Below are 24,043 nucleotides of genomic sequence, written 5' to 3'. Positions count from 1 at the left end.
ATTTACACATATGTGCAGGATAGACGGGCTCACAGCATTAGCACTACAACAGAACTTGCTCTCACATTTAGGTTTTATAGGGGAATCTACAAAGCCTTAGCTTTGGATTCAGCACAGAGAGCAAGGCAAGTCTGTGTCTCTTTCCAACTCAGCCCCTGTTCTGTTGTTTTCCTATTTACAGGTGGCTTCACCTCCATCCAGAGGAGGAGGGAGTGGTCTACTCCACCTCATCAAAGCATCCCCAGCTGGTAATGTCTGTAGCATACAATCACCTGCATTCGTTAGGGTTGCCAAATCTTCCTTCCTTCCTTCCTTCCTTCCTTCCTTCCTTCCTTCCTTCCTTATTTATTAAATTTCTATGCAGCCTTGCATCTGAGGATCAAGGGGTGGTTTACAATACAAAAACACAAAAATACATAACATAATAACAAGCAAAACAATACCCCCCTCCACACACAGTTTAAAAGACCATTGTTGTTGTTGTTTAGTCGTTTAGTCGTGTCCGACTCTTCGTGACCCCATGGACCAGAGCACGCCAGGTACTTCTGTCTTCCCCTGCCTCCCACAGTTTAGTCAAATTAAAAGACCATAGATTTTTTAATTAGCCAAAGGCCTTGGAGGAGAGGAATGTTTTTGCCTGGTGCCTAAAGGTGTTCTTGTGTTGCCATCCTCCAGACCTCTCATAGAAGAGGCACATGAAGAAAGGCCTCAGATCATGATTGCAGGGTCCAGGTTAGTTCATATGGGGAGAGGCAGTGCTTGAGGTATTGTCATCCTGAGCAGTTTAAGGCAACATCGGTTGAAAGCAACACTTTGGGCTGGGGCTGGCCAGGATTGGCATTATATGCTCAAACCGTCTTGCCCTGGTGAGCAACTTGGCCACTGAAATTTGCACCAACTGAAGTTTCCAAACTGTGTTCAGAGGCAGCTAATCTAATTTCATTGTATTTATTTTTATTTCTTCCTATCTACATAAAAATGTAAGAATGTCAGCACACTCTTCAGTTTGTATGGGGCACCCACAGACATTCACATCCTCTCCAGTGTGACAAACAGCAGGCCAGAGAGTGAGGAAGCAGTGCTGGTGGCCGGTGGCTCACGGGAGCTGTTTAACGGAGGGGAGAGAGGCGCTTCACAGAGCATTTTAGCAAACCACCCTGTGAAGCACCCCTCCTTTAAAAGGGGTTGGAGCAAACTGTGTGGAGAGGTGTGTCATGTAAACAGAACACCTTTCTATCCTGGAATAAAGCAGAGTTCGAATTTGACCAGACAAGGAAAGCACCACTTCATCTGTTATACGAAGGCTCACCCTCTCCAGAGCTATTAGCATCTTTCCCTATTTTGCCTGGCTTCAGTTTTAGCATCTTTACTTGAATCCAGGCAGCCATAGCCACCCAACACTGGTCCAGAATCAGACAGCTACTTCTGAGTGTTTGGTTATGGCACTTTTCATTGTGTGTTTACTTTTTGTAGTTTTCCTGTTGTGTATTTAATCCAGAGCTGGTTAATCTCTCCCAGTGGCCTCATTTACCTGATTAACAACATCACTAATAAAAACCAAGCCCCGAGGAACATCACACCAACCCCAGGCATCACCAGTAATGATCCACTGAATGTGTTCCAACAATGAAAGCACTCGAGAGCCAGAGCTGGCACTCCTGCTAGCTTTTGAAGCTGGGTTAACAGAACAACAGCTTGATGTGCTGAATCAAGCTAGTGAGGGTTCCAAAAGCATCAGAGGAAAGAGCTTTCAGACATGGATCATGCAGAACTCTCCCAGACATAGTAACAGAGCCTATCTTGTCAATAGGGATGGGGAAGAAATTCAATTAAGTTTGCATTTAAAGGCTGAACCTTCCAAATTTGTCCTTTCCAAAGGATTAAAATGGAGTCTTCAGTTGAAATTTGCACTTCTTTGAATTTTGCAATGTTCTTCTCCAGCCACGTAATTTGTACAAAAATGCATATCTCAGGAGAAAGTGTACATCTCGGTGCATATATTAGTGAAAATAATATACCAAAATGCATTATATTGTGGGGAAATTCTTTGCAAACATGTGTATATTAGGAGAAGACAAATTGACTTAGTGACTTTTTTTACATTAAAAAAAATACAACTGACTGATGCGAAAATATGGAAAACTGAGAGGAAGTGAAATTTGCCCATCCCTGCTTATAAAGGACAAAAGCAGCAAACAAGGGACAGACTCACTTAGCTCCTTTGTGGGAATTCTCTTCCCACTGAAGGCAGCACTGCTTGTAGTTTTTTGCTGAGGTTTTCTACCCCATGATCAGATTTACTGGCACTCTTTCTAAAAACTGTTTGGAAGTTGATGTTAAAACTGATTTTTCTTCTTCTGAATTTGCTTCGCCCTGTTTTACCAGTTTGTGTGAGAGAGTGTGTATGTGTGTGATTTTTTATTTCACACACACACATGCATATAGTATCTTGTATGCCCCTGTGGAATTATGACTGAGAGAGCTGGGGCATAGAGTAACATTTTAAATAAAGAAACAATCAACTTATAGCCTCATCACAGTATAATCATGGGACAGAGGTCATGTTTTTACCTAACTGTTCTCATGTAAATGTAGCTATCCAAACCCTTTACTGACTGACCCTTACTCCTTGCTTTTATGAGAAGTAAGGGTCTTCTTGGGGTGGGGGCAGCTTTTTAATTCAAACTACATAGGATAGGCTCGTTCAGCACAACATTTTTGCTGATTCGTTGTTCAGTCGTTGGGAGCTAATGATGGAAGTTAATTGCTTATATAGGTGGCACCTTGAAAACTAATATTTCTTAATCTTTGTGGTTCCACAAGACTCTGATGTTTTGAGTGGCAACAAATGAACACTAGAAATATGGTCTCATCCAACGCTGCAGATGTCCACTTGTGCAATGAAATGTTCCTTTCTCCCCCCTGCAGCCCACCCCCATAACATTGGAAGCAGTCCACTGTTGGTCTCTGTGTGCTTCTGTATTCATATGCACACTTGGCAAAGATTAAGGAGGTGCCTTTTCTTACCTGCGGAATGCAAGCTGCCTTCTCCATGCAAGATGATGATTTGGGGATAAGAGATAACAGGTAGGCTGATATCCACTCTTCCAAAAATCCAGTGTGGAAAATGCTGGACAGTTTGCAAAGGCAGCCCCAGGTGGGCCTAAGAAAGGTCATATGAAAGTCTCCTTTCTTTCCAATTGCCTCTCTGTCAAATTTTGCTGCTTTGTTTCAGAGGGTCAGCATTTCAGAGCTGGAAGAGTAAGGTGGCAATTAGCCAACCTGCAACTGTGCTCTCCCTCCATGAGGGAGGCAATTCATATAACAAAGGCAGTTGTTGAAAAGCATAGAACCTGCATGTTTCATGACTACACCTTGCTGAACAATCTGGCTTCTTGTGCCACTTCTCTCTCAGACAGGAATGCCTTTTTTGTAATCAACAGACACTCAGGAGTTGGTTAAGCCTTTAATTTTGGGGAGGGGGAATCACAGCATCTGGGGGCTGCATTTGCTACTGGCAAAGGAAAAGGAGTGTGTTCAATGGAAGAAGCTGGAAGGGTGGAAGACAGCAGTGCCATCCCAGCAATGTAAACATCATGTTTCATGCATGACACAGACTGTGGGTTGCCCGCTAATTCTGAGGAAGTGGCTAATTTTTTCACCTTACGTCAGTCGATATGTATCTTAATATTCCCTCTGAGTCCGCAAACATTAACAGCAAAGGAAATAACAAACTGTTGTATCTGAATTGATAGGGCTCAAGTGTGTGCAGCAGCTGTGAAAAGAAAAGCAGGGAAAGCAAGTTAGAAATCACTAGGCAATGGATTGTCTGTAACAGCTTTCATATTGGCGGTGGGGAACCTTTCTCAGCAAAAGGGCCACATTACCCAATGGGCAACCCTTTGAGGGCCACATACCCAGGGGTGAGCAAGAAAAGAGGTAAAGGTAGGTAGAGCAGCAGAAATGACTCCTACCTTTTTGCAGTAGGTTATATTCTCGCTGTGCAAAAGGCAAAGGTTTCTAAGCATACCTTTTTACATCCAGGCAAGCAAAAGGATTGCAGGTCAAGCATTCTCCCATCCTGCAGTTTGCAACAACTGCAGGCACAGCACAGCCATCATGGCCAGTAGCCCTTGCTAACCTTTACCTCTGTGAATTTGTCTAACCCTCTTTTAAAGACACCCAAGTTAGTGGCTATCACCACATCCTGTGCAAACAAGTTCCATAGTCTAATTATAATCCACATGAAGAAATACTTTTTTTGGTCTGTCCTGCATCCTCCAACACTCAGCTTCATTGCGTGTCCACTGGTTCTAGTGTTATCAGAGAGAAAGAGAGAGAGAAACTTCCCTCTAGCCACACCATGCTTAGGCACCAACTCTATGGGGCCCAGACCCCTTCACCTCCCAAAAAATAATTTGGGAACGCTCTCCCAAAATTGACTGTGCCAAGCTGCCCTGGCCTCCTTCTCCGCTGCTGCTTGAAAGCTCAGGTAAGGTGCCCAATCACCCACCCACCTCCATCTCTCCCAGGGCACACTCCCTCCTCTCCTCCCCTCCGGCTGCCATGACCCGGACCTGGCACCCGCAAGGTCCCATCCCGTCGTAGAGGTGACTTGGCTTCCGCTGCCTACTGACTCCTAGCATGGAATTTGTCTTTGTCTTCTTCTTTTATTTTTTAATACATTTGTTTATTTGGTTTTTCACATTAAAATTTTACAGTCACATACCCAACATGCAACATAGAAACAAGATTCCATAGAATCTCCTGGACTTCCCTCCTCCCCTTTGCAGGTCCTATTGTTAATCATTTCCTCCTATATCTTTTATAATAATCCAATTCTTTTACCTCTCCATTGTGTCCAAAATTCACCGTTAAACTACAAGTGTTATTCCAATCCTATTAACCATTTTAACTGTTTACAATGGATTGTAAGATAAATTATTTTAAAAATTCCTTATTAAAATTTTGGTCTTCCTGATTTCTGATTCTTCCGGTCATTTTAGCCATTTCAGCATAATCCAATTGGATCTGCCATTCTTCTCTAGTCGGGACTTTATCTTCTTTCCATCTCTGTCTTTTTCATAGCTGCCGCACACCTCTTCATTAAGCTGTCCATTCTGACCTCAAGGTCTCATTCCTCCCTGTTGTTTCATACCCTGCAATTCTGTATGTGAAAGTGAGATTTTTTGACCCATCTTCCATCACTTGTTTACAGTGAATTGCGTTTGCCATTTTACAGCCCATTAACTCAGTACAGCGAGGTCCTTTTGGAGCTCCACAATATCTTCTTTTTTTGTTTTGTTTTGTTTTAACTTCCCTCCCCCTCAGTCTATTCTTGATCCTTCTTGCCTCAGGGCACGGACATCGATTGTACAGTTTAATGAGCTATTTATTGATAGGATTACCTCAAGTACCTCTGAGAGATGCTCAGAGAAGCATTCTTTTAAAATTTATTTTCCTATGTAGCACCATTCAAAATTACTACCTTACACCCCCCCCCCCCATATATCTATTTGCAATTAAGTAATAATGAGCCATATAGGTAGGAAGACAGGATAAAAAACATAGCCATTAATAGCTGCCTTTATCAGAGTTCAAGGGAATGCATATTTCAGCACATCAGATCAGACAAATGCCATTCGTATAATGGCCTGGGTTCGGAAACACTGTTAAGTTTGTGGTTTTAATATCATTAGCACTTGCATGAAACCTAACCAGCTCGCATGGTTGGCAAACGAGCAAGCACAGCAGGAGCTTACATTGAAGGTCAAACCCAGCAGAGCTCGCATTAAAGGTCGGTTGCTGCAAAAGTCTCCACTGTCCCAGCTGGTCACCCTATCTCAGAAAGTACTAGAAATCAAAGAGGTGGGAAAGACAGGGGAAAGGGACAACCAAAATGAGAATGGAGCACATTTTTCACAAGGAAAGGCAGTTGGGGCTTTTTAGATTTAGATTAATAGATCATCTAATGAATGGCAACATAGCAGATTCAGGAAGGATAAAGGAAAGGTTTTTTTTGGGGGGGGGTTGCACAACATGTAATTAACTTCTGTGCCAGCTATTAAATGCCTGCTGAAATATTTTCTCTGCCTCCAGGCCTTTGCAGGGAGTGCATCCCCCACAATGGGTTCCCGATCCTTTAAAAAAACTTTCTTGTTCTTAAACTTATTAAAAAACCTTTTATGCTTTTATTGTATGGTTTCTTCTTATTTTTACTGTTGTAAACCACACTGACATATTTTGTGATAGGGCGGTGTATAAGTATTTTTTTAAAAAAAATAATACATTAAATGGATTATTCTCACTATCACAGGATGCAGCAATGGCTTCTGGTTTAGATAACTTTAAGAAAGCGCTAACCAAATCAATGTAGGATGGGTCTGTCAACAATTGTTGACCACAATAGCTAAAGAGAAGCTCCAGAGCTAGAGGCAGCAGACCCTTTTAGATCAGATGCCAGAGATAAGTAAGAACGGAGAGCCCTTGTTTATCTTGGGTATTTCTAGGCGATTGCGGTCAGTTGGGATATGGGCTTTGACTCTGTGAAGAGAAGCCTTCACCACAGGAATGAGGAAGCAGAAACTGCTTATCTAGCAGAGACAAGATTCAGCAAAATCTTGGTTCGATATATATGGTTGGATATACCATATTTTTCTGTCTATAAGACACCCCCATGTATAAGACACCCCTATTTTGGGGGACTCAGATTTAAGAAAATGGGGGGAGATGTATCCGTGTATAAGACTCCCCCTAATTTTTGACATTATTTTTAAGGGGGGGAAACCAAGTTTTATACACAGAAAAATGTGGTGTGTGTAAAGTGCTGTGTTTTACGAGCATTTACTGTGAACACATTTCCATCTTTTTTTAAAAAAAAATACTAATAAATGGGACCACAAGAAGAAATCTTTTGGTATTTAGCTGTGAAAAACAACTAACCATTTGTGAGAGAATCACAGAATCATAGAGTTGGAAAGCAGCCAAGGGTCATCAAACCCAACTCCCCGCAATGCAGGAAGCTAAAGCATCCATGACAGACCTCTTAAAAACCTCCAAGGAAGGAGAGTCCACCACCTCTCATGGGAGTCTGTTCCACTGCCAAACACCTCTTACTGTCAGAAAGTTTTTCTGAATGTTTAGTTAGAATCTCATTTCTTGTAACTTGAAGCCATTGGTTCAGGTCCTACCCTTAAGAAAAGGAATAAACAAGCTTGCTCCCTCCTCCATGTGACAGCCCTTGAGACATTTGAAGATGGCTATCATATCTCCCTCCTTCATGGATCACTGCCTTATGGTTTTCCCAGTAGTGATGTATGGAAGTGACAGCTGGGCCATAAAGAAGGCTGATCGCCGAAGAATTGATGTTTTTGAATTATGGTGCTGGAGGAGACTCTTGAGAGTCCTGTGGACTGTAAGAAGATCAAGCCTATCCATTCTTAAGGAAATCAGCCCTGAGTGCTCACTGGAAGGACAGAAGCTGAGGCTCCAATACTTTGGCCACCGCATGAGAAGAGAAGACTCCCTGGAAAAGACCCTGATGTTGGGAAAGATGGAGGGCACAAGGAGAAGGGGACGACAGAGGACAAGATGGTTGGACAGTGTTCTCGAAGCTACTAACATGAGTTTGACCAAACTGCAGGAGGCAGTGGAAGACAGGAGTGCCTGGCATGCTCTGGTCCATGGGGTCACGAAGAGTCAGACACGACTAAATGACTAAACAACAACAATCATATCTCCTCTCAATCTCCTCTTTTCCAGGCTAAACATATGCAGCTCCTTCACCCTCATAAGGCTTAGTTTCCAGACCCTTGATCGTCTTGGTTGCCCTCCTTTGCAATAGTTCCAGAGAGAGAGGAGATTAAATTTAGATTAGATGTCTTATCAGAGCTTGACAAATACGCATCTGACCCAGTTAATAGTGACAATGTATGAAGATGATAGAGCAGCTCTCTACTTTCTGATACTCTTATTTGTTGTTGGCAAGAGAATGGTATCTTATATTTCATTTCATTGCTTTTTTTTTAAGCAGGGAGTTTCATTGTCACTATTGTTTGCACATGAACCCTAAAAATACCAGGCAGGAAAATGTTTCACATGCATGGTGGTTCTGTATTACAGTTTTATGGCATAGCCATAAGCGAAAGGAAAAAGGAAATGGTTCCTGTTTCAGTATACTGGCCCTGGCTACATTTAGGGTAAAGATCTGTGCATTCTGAGGAATATAGCAGGATGAACAAAGAGGAACAATGTTGTCATAATGACATTTCTCTTAGCACAAAGATCCCTGCTTCCGCACATTGTCAGGGAGCACGATTGGTGATGTGTAATGAAAGGGCAATTAGGTTCAACAGGCAGGCAGTCCAGGCTGGTAGCAACAGTAAGTCTTTATTACAGGAATGTCTTAATGCTGTGTTCAGTTGAATATATATATGTAGCCTTCATGGTGACCTTGACCAGCATCTACTGCCTGATGTGGCTGCCTCCCTCTGCCTCATGCTGCAACTCTGGATGCTGTTCCCCTCAGATTGAGAGACATTTCTACTCAAAGGCCAAGCAGATGTGCTCATTTGCTGATATGTGTTGAGGGTTGTACATGCTTTTTTGTATGTTTATTCTGTTTCTGTAGTACAGTGGTACCTCGGGTTACAGACGCTTCAGGTTACAGACGTTTCAGGTTACAGACTCCACTAACCCAGAAATAGTACCTCGGGTTAAGAACTTTGCTTCAGGATGAGATCCGAAATCGCGCAGCAGCAGCGGGAGGGCCCATTAGCTAAAGTGGTACCTCAGGTTAAGAACAGTTTCAGGTTAAGAACGGACCTCCGGAATGAATTAAGTTCTTAACCCAAGGTACCACTGTACATACAAATGGGGGAGAAATTTTGTAATCATTCTCAATCTATTCAGATATAGAAGGAGAAATGCCCCCCCCCCCAATTGTAGCTATTATATTCTTTGCAGCAGCTATTAGATTAAACACTATTTCTTCAGCATTTCCTGGAATAACATGTTTTAGAAAACCAAGCAGAAATATTTTGGGTTCCAAGTGTATACGGAACTGCTATTTTAAGATATCCTATACTCTCCATTACTTTTCTTGCAGCTGCCCATAACATTGTCATGAAGCTAAATCAGTACAACAGAAGGAAGTGGTGTTCCTAGCACTCACTCTGATGTTTTTGGGTAGGGCCAGAAACAGTGGATGTTGGTCTATTGGGATAAATGAGACTCTGTCCTGCTGGCTTCATTCTGCCCTCAGCCAGCCCCAACACCTCCTGAGCAGCATGTTTTTCTTGCCTCCCAAGTCTTAACTTCACTGCAACAGGTCTAGTTTTTGAGTGACCTCACATTTTTTTCTGAACGCTTGGTAGTTTTACACACACACAGTGTGTGAGAGAGAGAGAGCAGCAGCAGCAGTTTTCAAACCACAAAACTCATACTTCATTACCTTACATTGAATTGTGGGTATAAATAACTGACTTTTAAAATGTAATTCTTTTTGGTTGTGATCCAAAACTTCTGGGAAGGCTGCTTTCAACAGGGGGGTGAACTGGGTGGTCTCCCCCAGCTGCACGCATCATGCCAGGCTCTGCAGAAAGCGGCTTTTGTGTTGCTGCGGGTCACAACTTCAGGCATGCTTTGCTGCCTGTGTGCGCTGCACCCCGGGGCATAGTGTGCTCTTGCTCTCTGTGACGATTGAAGGCTTTGCTGGGCTATAGTGCAGCTTGTGGTCATTCTAATCTGGCCCACTGTTTCTCTGACTCAAACTACAATCAGACAACCCGCTAGCTGTTTCAATATGTGTGGGGAAGTGGGAGGGGAGAGGAAAGGGGAGGGAGCTACCGCACACTGTAACAGCCCTGGAGCATTGGCTTCTGTGCTCTTAGAAATTCAGCGGCAGGCTAACGGAGAGACAAAACTTAAGAGCAGAGGAGAGATACTCCAGCTGATCGCCATCTCTTGCCTCTTCTTTGCTCCCTTCTCCTTGCAGGTAACGCTATGATTGCTTCTCTTCCTGGATACTGCCTTCCTTATGACTTTTTATTTATGAGTGGGGAACAAGAAAAATAAGAACCCATTTCTTTGACATCTTGTGTGTGCCCAATCACCATGGGAGCACACTGGATGTGTGTTTGTGTATGTATTGCTGCAGACCCTTTTCTTAACTATAATGGAGCTACATCTCACCTGTTCTCTCGACAATGCAGTTGTCAGAATATTTAAGAGGGAAAAGTTGCAGAGGGGACTGTCTCCCTCAGAAGCTAGCTGCGCAAATGGAAAGAGTGGAGGGGCAGGCTCACACCTGCCAATTTATTTTGATTATAAAATAAGCAGTGCATGCATTGCTTTGAAAGCCTCTTTCCCCAGGGTTTATGCTTCCTTGTGGATTTTGTGATGGATTTTATTTGTAGTAATACTGTCTGCCTTTGTTTCACAGGAATTGCCCTCTATTCAGCATAAGCAGGGGTGCCTCAGCTGTTGAACGCTTTATTCAGTAATGCATGTGTATTTCACTGGACATTGTGTTTCGGGTACACTGGGGAAAACACAACAAAATTACTTCTAAAAAAGAAAAAGAAAGAAAGCATCTTTCTCACACAGTCAAGGTTGCTTTGAGAAACACTCATCCGCTGATATTCTTCAGAAGGGTTTCTGTGGTACATCTGCAGGTGTGTGTGGCAATTTCATAGTGCTCACTCTGATGTCTAAGAGGAGCACTGGAAACTACCATAGGATCTTGTGGTGGGATTTTAGTAAGCACTTGTGCTGACTTCTAGGAATTGATGCACTCTGAGGAGATGCAGCCATGCAAGTTAGGAGAATTTGCTGCTATCGTTTACTTTAACCACAAGCACAGCACTCTTCCCAACACGGCATGGCTTGTCCACTTGGCTGGATCTGCACCTTCCAGAACCACTGTTCTGAAGCAGCAGGAAGGGAAAGGGAAAATTAGAAAGTGCCTTGAAAGTAAGAGATAGTGTAATATGGGGCAGTCCAGCAGAAATTTGTGGCAACCTTATGACCATAGAACACATGTTTATTGCAAACAGCAGTCAACATTTTGGAACTGATTTGCAGCACACAAAAGAAGCATTTGTAAGGTTTCCTCTAGAACCATGAGGACTTTTTCTTAATGTACGCTAGAATTTTTTCTTAATGTACACTATCTCATTTTGAATATCTTCATATAAGTCTTAAGAGTTGAGGGGGCTGGAAGGTGTGAGCAGATCAACACCAAATTAAGGAAGGGATAGCTTTGTTAAGATGGGAACAAAATTAACGAAATATGTTATGCTCAGTCTTTTTAATCAGGGGCCATTATAGTTCCAGTTACATGATAATGGACCCTTAAGCATGCTCTTCATAAAATGCTGGTTTATTTCTTTCTCATTTTGCGCTTCCCTGCTGTTCCTATAGCAAGAGAAAAAATATTAAGCACCCCCACTCACTTTCTCTAATGTTTCATGCTCTAATTCCATATGGAACCCAAGGTGCCATGGTGGAAGCTATTTATTCTGGCAATGTAGGATAATGAGGATTGAGGGAAAGGCAAATGTGATGCTCCAGACATCATGGGGTGGGTGTGAAGGATGTGTGCTGGTAAAGAGTGATGTCTAAACCACAATGAAAATATATTTCAGCTGAGAGTGCTGAGCTGTGGCTGCCCAATGCAATTTGCTTGCAGTTCCTGTTGACTGCCCCAATGTGGAACCATGCTGATTCACAAAGCTACCTGTTTGGAAGTTGAAGAAAAGAGTGGTAGGAAGAAGGAAGGGAAAGAAGGGAGGGAAGAAGGGTAGGAAGGAGGGAAAATCCAATGCTCAATAGATATTGGCATTGATCAAGCTATAGAGAAAGACAAATAAGCCAAAGGACCCCATCCAACACTGCATTCTTAAAAAAACAAAACAAAACTGTGTTTTTATGAGCTTTATAAACTATCCTGGATTTTGGATTAAAGGGTGATATAAAAATGTTTCCAATAAAAAGATTGCAATGGTGGAACATATTAAATCCACAGCTACAGGTGTTTTCTGAAAAGGTCCAAATGAGTCCAAAGCAAACCAACCCTTAGAGCATGGGTAGGCAAACTAAGGTCTGTGGGCCTGATCTGGCCCAATCGCCTTCTAAATCCAGCCCACGGACAGTCCGGGAATCAGCGTTTTTTTACATGAGTAGAATGTGTGCTTTAATTTAAAATGCATCTCTGGATTATTTGTGGGGCATAGGAATTCGTTCATTTTTATTTTCAAAATATCGTCTGGCCCCCCCACAAGGTCTGAGGGACAGTGGACCGGCCCCCTGCTGAAAACGTTTGCTGACCCTTGGTTTAGAGAGAAGGTTAAAGCAGTTACTCTTCAGATGTCAAGTACATCAGGAGTGCAATGCTCTTATATCCATTAGTGACCAAGAACCATGGAAGCTTAGCAAGGTGTCCATTTTTAACTGTTCCTGTGCATAAAATCCTTTGTGGGTCAGCTGGATATTGCCTGCTCCATTTGCAAAATGGTGCATTAATGAGCACACATATATGGGTACCTATGTATGCCACCTACAGACACATAATTTGCAAGCTCATTTCCCTAGAGCCATGTTGTGTCCCGGGGATGTTGCCCTCTGTGCTGATACCAAGGGAGAAATCAGCACTAGGGCACAGCCTCCATTCTAAGGTGAGAAGCACAAGTTTGCACTCATGGCAAGATAGAAATAGTTAGTAGATGTGGAAAGTGCATACAGCTAAGATAATACAGGCAATGCAGATAAGGCACAGCCTACACCAACAGCAATTTGACATATTCTACAGGGTGGGGAGAGAGAATGGTTGCCTGCTTGGGAATTGCACCCTGCAGGGGTCAGAGGAACCTATGAAGGCTTGCCTAACTTTGGTTTCCCACCAGAGTCTTTTCTCTGGTTGTTTCTGGAGGAGAAGGGCAGTGGCATAGTGGGGGGGTGGGGGAGTGCAAAAAAATTCAAGGGCAAGGGATGCTTCCTCTCCTCCAAGCATGTTTACATTGACGACCCAAACTACAACCCTTGTTTGCCTAAAATGGCCGTGTATGCATGTCCAAGAGCTGCGAGGGAAGGTGAGTTGCGGGTGCCCTCTTTGGGGGCTGTGCCCCTCCCAGGTTGCTCCTACCTGCAGCTGCCGGCCAGGGCTGCACAGCTGCCCTTTATGTGCTCCCCCAGATCTTGCTGCTGCTGCTGCTTCGGGAGTACAGAGGCTGCCAGGCTGAGCCAACTCAGGTCTCGTTGGCTCAGTTGGCACATGGCATAGCAAGTGTGTGTGTGTTTCTTCAGTTCTTTCATGACTTAACATTGCTGAATAAGATGTGCAGCTTTTTAAAAACAGAAAGGCGATTTTAAACGTGGGGAATCAGCTATGAAGGAAACCTGATTGCTGCAGAGGGGGTGCAATACTTGCCTTGCCCTGGGTGCAAGCAGGCCTGCTATGCCTCTGGACAAGAGTCCTGTTGTTATCAGAGAACCAGAGGGACTGATCCCCAAGAATTTGTACCAAACCACTCCAAGGATCCTTAGTTCTAACAGGGCTTGGGGGTTGCTACAAACACCTGAGAGAGACTCCTACTCCTTCTACCTTCTTTGGAATGGGTAATCATGTATCTCTGTCCCTCTCATTTTCCTGATGTTGCTCTCCTCAAAGTAGAGTTTATCTCTGTTACGGTCTGCCAGGTCCCTACTGTCTTTCCAACTGATCTGGACTACAACTCCCATCAGCCCCAGCCAGCATGACCAATGACCAATGTTGATAGGAAATGTAGTCCCAAATGCCCAGGGGGTACAGAGCTGAGGCATACAGATGTCTGTTGGAAAGTTTGGTTTTCTTTGGCTGTGAATGCCATAAAAGATGCTGTGGTTGACTAGGCCAGCATGAACATGGGCACATTGCTACTGGGAAAGGTCTGCTTTAGGAAACTGGAAGGCGCTGGTTGAGTCGAGGTGCTGCATTTTCAGACCCTCCAAGTGTCCCTGTTTTCCAGTTGTGGATCTACAGAAGCCATCCTGTTTTCTGATTTGATTGCAGCACGTCCTACTTTTCCTTAGGACATCCCTATTTTCATCAGATAAATGTTGAAGGGTATGGAGTTATGCAACCCACAAGCCAAGGAGATAAGTAAGCTATACAACCTTTAGAAGACATCTGAAGGCAGCCCTGTCTAGGGAAGTTTTTTTAATGTTTAATGTTTTGTTATGTTTATATATATATATGTCCAAAGCTGTCCAGAGTGGCTGGGGCAACCCTGTCAGACGGTGTTTTCTTTTACAAATAATAAAATTATTATTATTATTATTATTATTATTATTATTATTATTTAGAACGTCCCTATTTTCATTGGAGAAATGTTGGAGGGTATGCATTTTAAGCCCCCTGGGTTAAGAAGAGATTATATCGAGAAGTTTTAGCCTCATCTTTGCACACACAGTTTCCTGTCTGGCAGTTGTAACTTGTTTCTTCACTGTCACCACTGTGATGTCAACACCTCTGTGTGGGTGTAAACAGAAGCCTTATTGCACCCTCACACACACCTCAGCCACTTAGAAGTAAGAGTAAGTTCTCATTCTCTCGGGAGTAAAACAAGGCACAAGATGGATTCATTTTGCTAAGGTGTTACCTCAACTTGTTTTGATATCTGACAGCGGAAGGCAAATCATTTTGAAAATACACCACTGCCCTCTTTAAGAGCACATTCACAGTTAGAATTGTCACCATGTCAACATGTGAAGTACGTGGGACAAATTCCATGCCCGTTACATCGACATTGTTAACCTCCCTGAGAAACTTTGTTAATATGGGGATCTAAAAATAACCTAAGTAAATAAATACAATGTTATATTCAGCAACCATGCAACAAGATGGCAGTCCGATGAAAGACTGCCATGTGCAGAATATGGCAGAAGTATTTTTGCAAGTCAGTTATATGATGCATATACAGATAGGTAGCCGTGTTGGTCTGCCATAGTCCTTCTCACTATATAGAAGGATCTGGCAACTTCTGTTTCAGTGTATCTGAAGAAGTGTGCATGCACACGAAAGCTCATACCAAGAACTAACTTAGTTGGTCTTTAAGGTGCTATTGGAAGGAAAAAAAAATTTGTTTTGTTTTGAATATGATGCATAGTTAGGGCTAATTCATACAACCGTTACTGCATTTCAGAGATATAGATTAAATGCATCTGACTTAACTTGAAGCTATGGAGAAGCAGCCTGCAGCTCAGCCTGTGTTTTGCTTGCAAAGATTCCAACACTAGATTGACAATGAACTGGTAAATGTTGCTTAAGATGCAAGTGTAGGAAAACCAGCACACAATTGCTGTACCAAGATCCCAGTACATCCTGGATACGCTCAGTTCAAAATTTCTGCATCATTAGAATGGTTGGCTTGTGTTAACTTTTACTATGTATGCAGGTCAACTCCTCACTGGATTTGAATCATACTTTGCATCCTGACAACGTGACCTATGAATTCCTCAAAAAACTTTATCTCTGATCATGGCAGGATCTAAGAAGGAAATCATGCACAGCTGGCATACAAATGTTCTCTATGCTATGGAAACATTGGCTCAGTTTTCATGTAATGCTCATGCAAATCACAGCTTAGTATGACTCCTCAAGTCTGTAGGATCCTAAAGAAGAGATTCTTATTTATTTATTTATTATTTATACCCCGCTTATCTGGCTGGGTTTCCCCAGCCAATCTGGGCAGCTTCCAACAGAACACTAAAAACAGAATAAAACTTCAAACATTAAAAACTTCCCTAAATAGGGCTGCCTTCAGATTTCTTCTAAAGGTCCGATAGTTGTTTATTTCCCTGACATCTGATGGGATGGCATTCCACACGGTGGGCGCCACTACTGAGAAGGCCCTCTACCTGGTTCCCAGTAACTTCACTTCTGGCAGTGAAGGAACTGCCAGAAGGCCCTCGGCACTGGACCTCACTGTCCGGGCAGAACAATGGGAGTGGAGATGCCCCTTCAGGTATACTGGGCCGAGGCCGTTTAGGGCTTTAAAGGTCAGTACCAACACTTTAAATTGTGCCCAGAAACGTACTGGGAGCCAATGTAGGTCTACATGTAGATCACAGCTGCTTGGTTATGCCATGGTTTAGCTGAGCATGTTGTCCAAACTCAGACTCGTGGCTTTTCTCTGCCATACAAACCATGAGCTGTGAACCAAGAACAAACCTTTCTTTGATTGAAGTAAGGTAAACCACAAGGCCAGGTTCAATTAACACACGAAGCCAAACCACATTTTACCTAACATCAGAGCAGCAGCAGCAGGACCAGAGAAGGAGCAAAGAGATTGTGATCTTCTCTCTGGGAACCTGCACACTTAAGCCATGGTTTGTCTTAGCGTTATGTGTGAACCGGATCTTTGTCTAGGATGTGAAATATTGGCCAGCAGCAGGCAAAACAGTAGTGAGTGCTCTTACTCAAATATCGCCTTCTCTCCCCCTCCCTGCCACCGTGTTTACTTATGGATGAAGATGACACAACAGATAAATAAAGGCTTGATTCTTTCTACTATGGATGGTTAAGCTCAGATTAAATACACAGGATTTATGCACAGTAATACTTCTGTACTTCCGGAGAATAAGGAAGTTGTGAATTGTTTTATGCTGACTCACACCAAGGTTATCCCTATCCCTATATTGTCAACCTTGAATTTGTGCACCTATCGAACATCACAGGTGAAGGTCTTAACCTGCTCTTTTAGAAAGATCCTTTAGCAGGAGATCTCTCTGAGCACTGAGCGTAGGACTTTGTTCATACGAGGTAGGTGTTCTGGTACTGAGACATTGCTCCTCCCTGAGTAAGATCTTCTTGGCCTGAAACTATCAGTCCCCAATGGTAATTTCTACAGACTCAACAGTGTGAACACCGTGTTTCATGAAAGCTTTGTTTTTGCCCTTTCGGAAATCGTATGGAGCATAACCTTTCGATGTGAAATGCCCATATCTGTGATGGGAGAAGAGAACGACAGCAGCCCATATGCTTTCCCAGCATTTCTGATTATCTTACAACTTTGATCATGACTGCTTTCAGGGGAAAAATAATCTCAGGCTTTCTGCTCTTGGCCATTGAAGTCCCTGAGATTAAAGGAACCCCCTGGAGCCCTGAGACTCAGAGGGCATCCATGCTTTCAAGTCTGCTCAAAGCATTCCACTGCTCAGGCCACCAAGGCCAGCCCCCTGTTCAATATGGCCCCTTTGCCATTCTTTCACACACTATGTATAACCATTAGTACACCCTTCCCTGTTCCTTCTGCCCTTCCTCTTGGGGAGTTTATCTGTCTCTGATGAGAAACTCCCCAAGAGGAAGGGCAGAAGGAAAAGGGATGGGTGTACTAGTGGTTATATATAGCCCATGTTCAGCTGGAATTGCCAGTAATTTGGATCGTGATTTCCTCACCAGGGCTCAGGTTCAAAGAGTATCACAAGATTGTGCAACACTGGTGCATGCATCTGGGTTTCTCAGTTTCTTTTTTCCTCATTTCAGCTCCATGCAGGGCACTTTTTAACATATTTTTATGTTTAAAAAAGTCTCTGCTGAGTGGCTGCACAAGAGTCCAGGCCCTCATTCAGGGTTGTGATTCCGTTGGCAAATCAAGGCACAGCAAAGACTAATGTCTTTACAAAATGTGGCTTATTTAAACCTAAAGTCTTCAATGGAGAGAGTTCAGATGCACCAGTGCAGCACTGGAGTCCAAGGCATCCTGCACACCATCTCTGCGCCTCTGTCCTAACCTGCCAAGATGGTTCTGCCCTGCATGGCCTCTGCCTAGAGTTCTAGCTCTACCCTTTTCCTTCCCAAACACCCTTACCAGGAAAAACCCAAGCCTTGTGTAAAACAGCATTTTTCCCCCTGTCTGCACAGCCCAGCCCTCCCATGTTTTCCTATGTCATGGAAGATGAACTCCCCACTCTGTCCACCAGCAAAGAATCTCTTGTCCTTGTGATGACTTGCTTCAGCACCTTTTGTCATTCTTTGTTATTCTATCCCAAGTGGGGCCCTGGCCTCGAGAAGAAGTTTAGCCTGTGTTTTTCACTGATTTGGCATCATCCCTTCAATAATTTCTGGCATTGAAAGCCCCCCCAAAAAATTCTGTTACTCCAAATCTGTAACAATATAAAGTGCAAGAGAAATCCTCTCCCAGTCCTCTTGAATCCCTCCCCCCCAAAAAAATCCAAACTTTCCTCCTAAAGTGCCCTTTTAATTCCTCTTGGCCCAGGTTTAGGGAAAACAAAATACAAATGTAGATGCTATCTGTGTTTTCCTCTAGACTTTGTGATTTAGGATTTACCATCCTGTTTCAGCCTATATGGCTTAGTCTTGTTCAAGGTGCAGGCTCTCTCTCTCACGCAAACACACACACACACACACACACACACACAATTTTTGGAAAAATCAAATGCACAAGGCTGTATTTGACAAATGTTGAGTGTGTGACAAATATCATGTCCAATTTGACCCTGAGCACCTCTGTTAAGTAAGCACTGAAGAAAACTTTTATTTATTATTTATTTATTTTCTATACCGCTTTATATTGTTTAAAAAAATCTCAAAGTGGTTTACAGCATATTAAATCAATAAAACAATCTGAAGTAAGTCAAATATAGAGTATACAGTCAAAGCAACATAACAGGAAACTAAAATATTATCTTAAAGATTTCAAAATAGAACATTACAAAGGAGGTCAACTACAGAATACATACTGGTATTTAACGTAGTAGGGCTGGGTGAGTCTGGACCCCACCCCCTAGGCCAGTTGGAAAAGGCCTTGCAGGGAACGGCCTTCACGCCTCAAAGCCGGATGATGTTCCTCCAGCCTCATGAGGAGCCTCTTCAGTAGAACTGGTGAGTCTGGGCATCGCCCAGACTTTTCTACTTCGATTTCAGAGGATGAGAGGTGTTTTTGAAAAAAAATGTTCCATCTCCCATTACCATGCATTAGCTGACATAGTTGTGTGTGTGTTTTACTCTTTGGCAGCTGAGGAGAGTATCCCTGAGTATGCGCTGAATGCATTTCTATTTAACTGAGTAACAATGTAACCAGGCCACATTGATTGGGCTTTCTGAGCTTCAGGCCCTCAGATGACAGGAAGGCAAGCTCTTATCCTTGCTCTAAATGGCTTAATATTGCAGATGAAGATCATAAACAGTGGAATCAAGAAGACAGCATGGCCATCTGATGTCCATTTTTGCAGGGAAAGTGCCTCTGGCCACTTGGAAACAGCACTGTGATTCCTTCCCTTATTCCTTCCATTATTATGAAACATTAAACACCTGTTTTTAGTGAGCTTCTGTGCTCTTTCCCTTTGCCCTGACTTTCCGCACTGCACAGTGTCTCTGGGCAAGTCAGCATTTTCCTTTCTCTTCACATACCTGGATTATCAGAGAGATTTTTTTTGCTTACATCAGCTCACCGGTCCTGTTCTTTTTTTCTTTTCTTTTTTACATCATTCAGCCCCATTCCATTGACTTCATGATGCTAATCTTGAATTCCCAGAGCTTCTGGTCATTTTCAGGAAATGCAAGGATTATTGAGGCCCCTAGGAAACAAGGCGAATAAATACTTAGCAGAACACTCTAAGAAGAAAATGCTCAAAAGAGAGCATGGCTTTCTTTCCCACAACCCTTTCTCCACCTTTCAGCCCAGAGGTTCAGGAGCAGAAAACAGGAGGGTCTCAGGGACCGAAAGGTGAGAGCTTTGATCTTGACTATTCCATCCATTTTTGTTTAACCTTTATTTCTGAATGTTCTGAATTACATAGAAATGAAAAAAAAAATTATCTACTATAAAAAGCTGACTCAACCGTGCAGTACAAATACTGACTTCTTGTGCCATCAATGCTGCGCTGCTTGTTGCGTCCTGTGAACTAAGGTGCTGGCTAGCTTCCACAAAACTTAACATCAGGCATGATCTCAGCTACCGTCTTCCTGAGATTCCAGCTAATACCACGCCTCTTCTCCTTGCTTCTCATAACTATGTTTTAGTTCTCTATCAGTGTATGCCAGATGTGAAGGAAATGAGCTGACCTTAAAAATAAAGATCTTGTTTATATTTGTTTTGGGATTCTGGGGTTAAGCTGTTGGATGACGTGCATCTTTGCCCATCCAGAAAAACAAGCTGATAGGTGAAACAGTTTAATTTGAACAGAATGCTGTAGATATAGTTTAGTGGCTACAGCTGGGTTGTGGGTGTGGCCTACCTTGTTATAACATGCTCTGGCACACTTTCCCCCTTGGAGAGGGAGGGGCAATTCATGCCATCCTGACTCCTGTCTCGGCTGTTTTCCCAGCTAGTAAGATTGTGTGTGCCTGTTTTTTGACTGAATCACTTTGTTCTGTGAGGTATTTGCCGGCAGGTAAGAGAGTATTTCTGCTGATTGCAGTATTGGGCATTGTCTGATTGCTGAGTAGATACAGCAGGGGTTTTGGTGTGGACCAGGACCACCTTGGTGGAAGAACAAGCTTTACCATGGACAGCGAGGTCAACTGTGGTAGAATTGTCCCCAAAAGTATCCTCCAAACACATCAAGTGGGTCACACCCTTGAAGTAGTCCTTGCCCCAAGTGATATGAGGAATGCACTGTTATCTGGTATAGTTTGGACGGATGGTGGCAATTTCCTCCTGAAAGGGTGGTGGTCAAGTTTGGATGGCCTACCCTCAGAACCTGGAGGAACCTAATGTGTTGCTGCATACTCTGGGGGGGGTTTTCTAGCAGAGAAAGGAAACATTCCTGTCAAAGCCTTGGTCTTGCTATGGAATGGTGAGGTGAAACAACTGGCTGATATGATTGCTTCCAAGTATCCACTTTGGCATTGTGGAGTCCAAATGGTCTCTTGGTATTCTGAGGAGTTCTGGGCTATGAAACAAGCCAGGTGAGGACTAGAGTGTAAGCAGTACAAGTCTCAATCTGATGTCAACCAAACATTGGTTGGAGCACATAATTGTGGCTACCACGTAGCAGTGTAAGGTGCAAAGCAGGCTCATTCTGCGGCTTGCATTACATCCTCTAGTAGCCAGCTGGTGTAGTTGTTTCAGGTGGTTTGAAGGAACCTTTGGAACATTGGAATACCTACTGTGCCCCACTGGCTACACACTTTGAGGATAAAGCCACTCAACTTTGGAGTGACCTTGACTCTGCTTGCACAATAGGACTTCCCTCTCTCCTCCCTGTGTACCCCCCATGGATCCTCCAATCTACTCTAGAGGACTGGGGAGCCTCCAGAACAGGTTTAGCAGGCAGGGAGTGAGGGTGAGGTCTTGTGTTGGGGGTTGGAGGGGAGAAGTCTAGTTGTGCAAGAAGACCTTTTCCCGTGCACTCATACCCCACTTGGCGCTATATTGGATTCCACCCATTGTGCTTTACAATGCATTTGCTGTCTATAGGGGTACAATTGCTTTAATTTACTATTGTTATCCTTCCAGGTGTTGAGTGGTGGGTGGGCGAGGATTCCATAACCTAGAATATGTTCCTAGCTCTAGCCATTATTTCTTTGATCTCGGCCTTTAGCCTAGGAGTAGTTAACCTCTGGCTCTCCTGATATTGTTTGACTACAACTCCCATAATCCATGAATATTAGGCATGTTGGCTGGGGCTGATGGGAGTAGGAGTCCAGCAACATTTGGAGGACCCCATCAAGCTCTCTTCTGATGTCACTAGAGTGAAGCAGCTGTCGATGAAACCAGAAACAGTGTGTTGAATATTGAGGCATTCTTTGTATAAATCAGCAACCGTGTGGTCTGAGCACTTTCAGGGATAACAGTGAGTCTCCAGTGAGAATTTCCCATGTCTACAAAGGAAAGTCCTAAGCTAAGTCATAAGTTGAAGGAAAAGGGGCAACTAGTTAGTGGAAGAGCACATTCATAGCATGGGAAATTCCCACTCATATTTGCTCCCTGAATTTCCAGTTAAATGACTCAGCAGGTAATGGGAAAAACATTTTCTCTGTCTGAGATTCTGGATAATATGCATCACAGATAAGGAGTAGGAAACCAGTGGTCTTTTGGGTGTTGCTGGACTACAACCCCCATTATCCCTGACCATTGGCCATGCTGGCTAGGGCTGATGAGACTTTCCAACATCTGGAAAGTCACCCATTCTGGCCTGGACAGACAAATATCTTGACCTGATATAAGGCAGCTTCATATATCCTGTGTATATCATCTGACTCTTAATTCTTCCTTCCAGATTCTGACCAGGAAAGTGTGCATATCCATCCCTCTTCTATTTTGATAGATACCTTCAAGAGATGTAAACTGAGACACAGTCTAAGAATAATGAGGTCACTGGGACTCTTCCAGCCCTTTTCTGGCCAGACCTATAAAACCACATGTGGTGATTAATGCATTGTACAACTTAATACAACCTAATGATTTCTCTGAAAGGAGGAAGAAGAGAGGGAAGAAAAGGGAGAGGCCGAAACTAGGCAAAACTGACTTGGTAGAACATAAAAAGTGTATGAAGAGCCCTTCTGGGTTCAACTAAACTTCCATCTGATGCAGCATCCTGCTTCCAACTGTAGCCAACTAGATGGTTCCATGAGGTCTTCAAAAGTAGGACATGAAGGCAACAACCCTATTCTGTTACATGTCCCCACAATCTTTTATCCAGCTGTCTACTGCCTCTGAACATGGATGTTCCACTTAGCTATCATGGTTCATAACTGTCTAATAGACATGTCCTCCAGAAATCTGTCACACCACAACATGGCTAACAAGGAGTCTCAGTTGGATCTTTCTAAATATGCAACCAGAGGTGTCGTCTGATTCCTAGCATCTTTTCAGAGCCATGATGCAGGGGCCTCTTGTGAAAGGTGGTGAATGAAGGCATCTGGACAAGCTCTTCAAAGAATCAGACCTAACCACTTCTTCCAGAGTACCTGGAGCAGCAGCTGCCATGTGAGTCTGTACGGGAGCAAAATGATACTTCCCAATTACACCACCATGAATTCCACAAACGGTACAAGTGTTTGGGAACAAGTGCCAACCGCAATTGTTCTTGCAGTCCTCATTATTGGGACTGTGTTTGGAAATGTGATGGTGTGTCTAGCTGTCTATTTCAACCGGAGGCTCCGCAACCTGACAAACTGCTTCATTGTCTCCTTGGCCTTCACAGACTTGCTGCTGGGCCTCATGGTGCTACCCTTTTCGGCCATCTATGAGGTCTACTCCCATGAGTGGATCTTCAGTGTCACCTTGTGCAATATCTACATCAGCTTGGATGTCATGCTTTGCACAGCATCCATCCTCAACCTCTTCATGATTAGCCTTGATCGCTACTATGCTATCACAGCACCTCTCCGCTACAACACTATGGTCACTCCTAAGCGGGTGGCTGTGGCTATGTTCCTTATCTGGGTGGTGTCACTGATGGTCTCATTCCTACCTATCCACTTGGCCTGGAACACCAATGGCAGCACTGTCCAGAACACACAGTTAACTGACGGGAAGCAGGAGTGCAAGCTGGAGGTCAATGCTGGGTATGTTCTGGTGGATGGCTTGCTTACGTTCTACCTCCCTCTGCTAGTCATGTGCATCACATACTACCGGATATTCAAAATAGCCAGGGAACAAGCAAAGAGGATCAACCACACCAACAGTTGCACATCCATCAGAAATGCATTACCCACTGTGAAGGAACACAAAGCCATTGTGACTCTTGCAGCTGTGATGGGAGCCTTCATTATCTGCTGGTTTCCTTATTTTACAGTGTTCACATATCGGGGTGTGACGGGTGAAGCATACAAAAGCCTGATGACCATTGTCATGTGGCTTGGTTACGCCAACTCAGCATTGAATCCAGTTTTATATGCTGCACTGAACAGGGACTTCCGGACAGCTTATCAGCGGTTACTCAGGTGTCGGAGAGTGGGACCAGATGCCAGAGAGGTGCCTCTAACACATGAGATGAGAAATAAGACTTGTAATAAGGAAAGTAAACTTCTACAGCTGCATGCAATGAATGGAAAGAAGAACCCTGTTGTCCAAGATGGCACAGACAGGTAAGCTTT

General features: G+C 43.5%; 1 protein-coding gene across 4 annotated transcripts in view; it reads left to right on the top strand.

Annotated features, from left to right (window-relative positions):
* Window positions 1–9,802: 9,802 nt before the first annotated feature.
* The window catches only part of HRH2 (histamine receptor H2), a 28,968-nt gene continuing 14,727 nt past the window's right edge, over window positions 9,803–24,043 (top strand). For 3 of the 4 annotated variants that reach the window (XR_014544764.1, XM_083599914.1, XM_083599915.1), the window contains exons 1-2: window positions 9,882–9,994; window positions 22,222–24,034. Coding sequence is in view for 2 of the 4 variants with exons in the window: in XM_083599914.1 (XP_083456040.1) it covers window positions 22,854–24,034 (1,181 nt within the window). In the remaining 2 variants the exon portion in view is untranslated. Of the gene's footprint in view, window positions 9,995–22,221; window positions 24,035–24,043 lie in introns of all 4 variants that reach the window. The other variant, XR_014544763.1, reaches the window with a different exon arrangement.

Source organism: Podarcis filfolensis, assembly GCF_964270895.1.
Source record: "Podarcis filfolensis genome assembly, chromosome: 2".
In the NCBI taxonomy this organism is placed as follows: domain Eukaryota; kingdom Metazoa; phylum Chordata; class Lepidosauria; order Squamata; family Lacertidae; genus Podarcis; species Podarcis filfolensis.
Note: the sequence above shows the minus strand (reverse complement) of the source record. Positions and strands in the feature narration are given on the sequence as shown.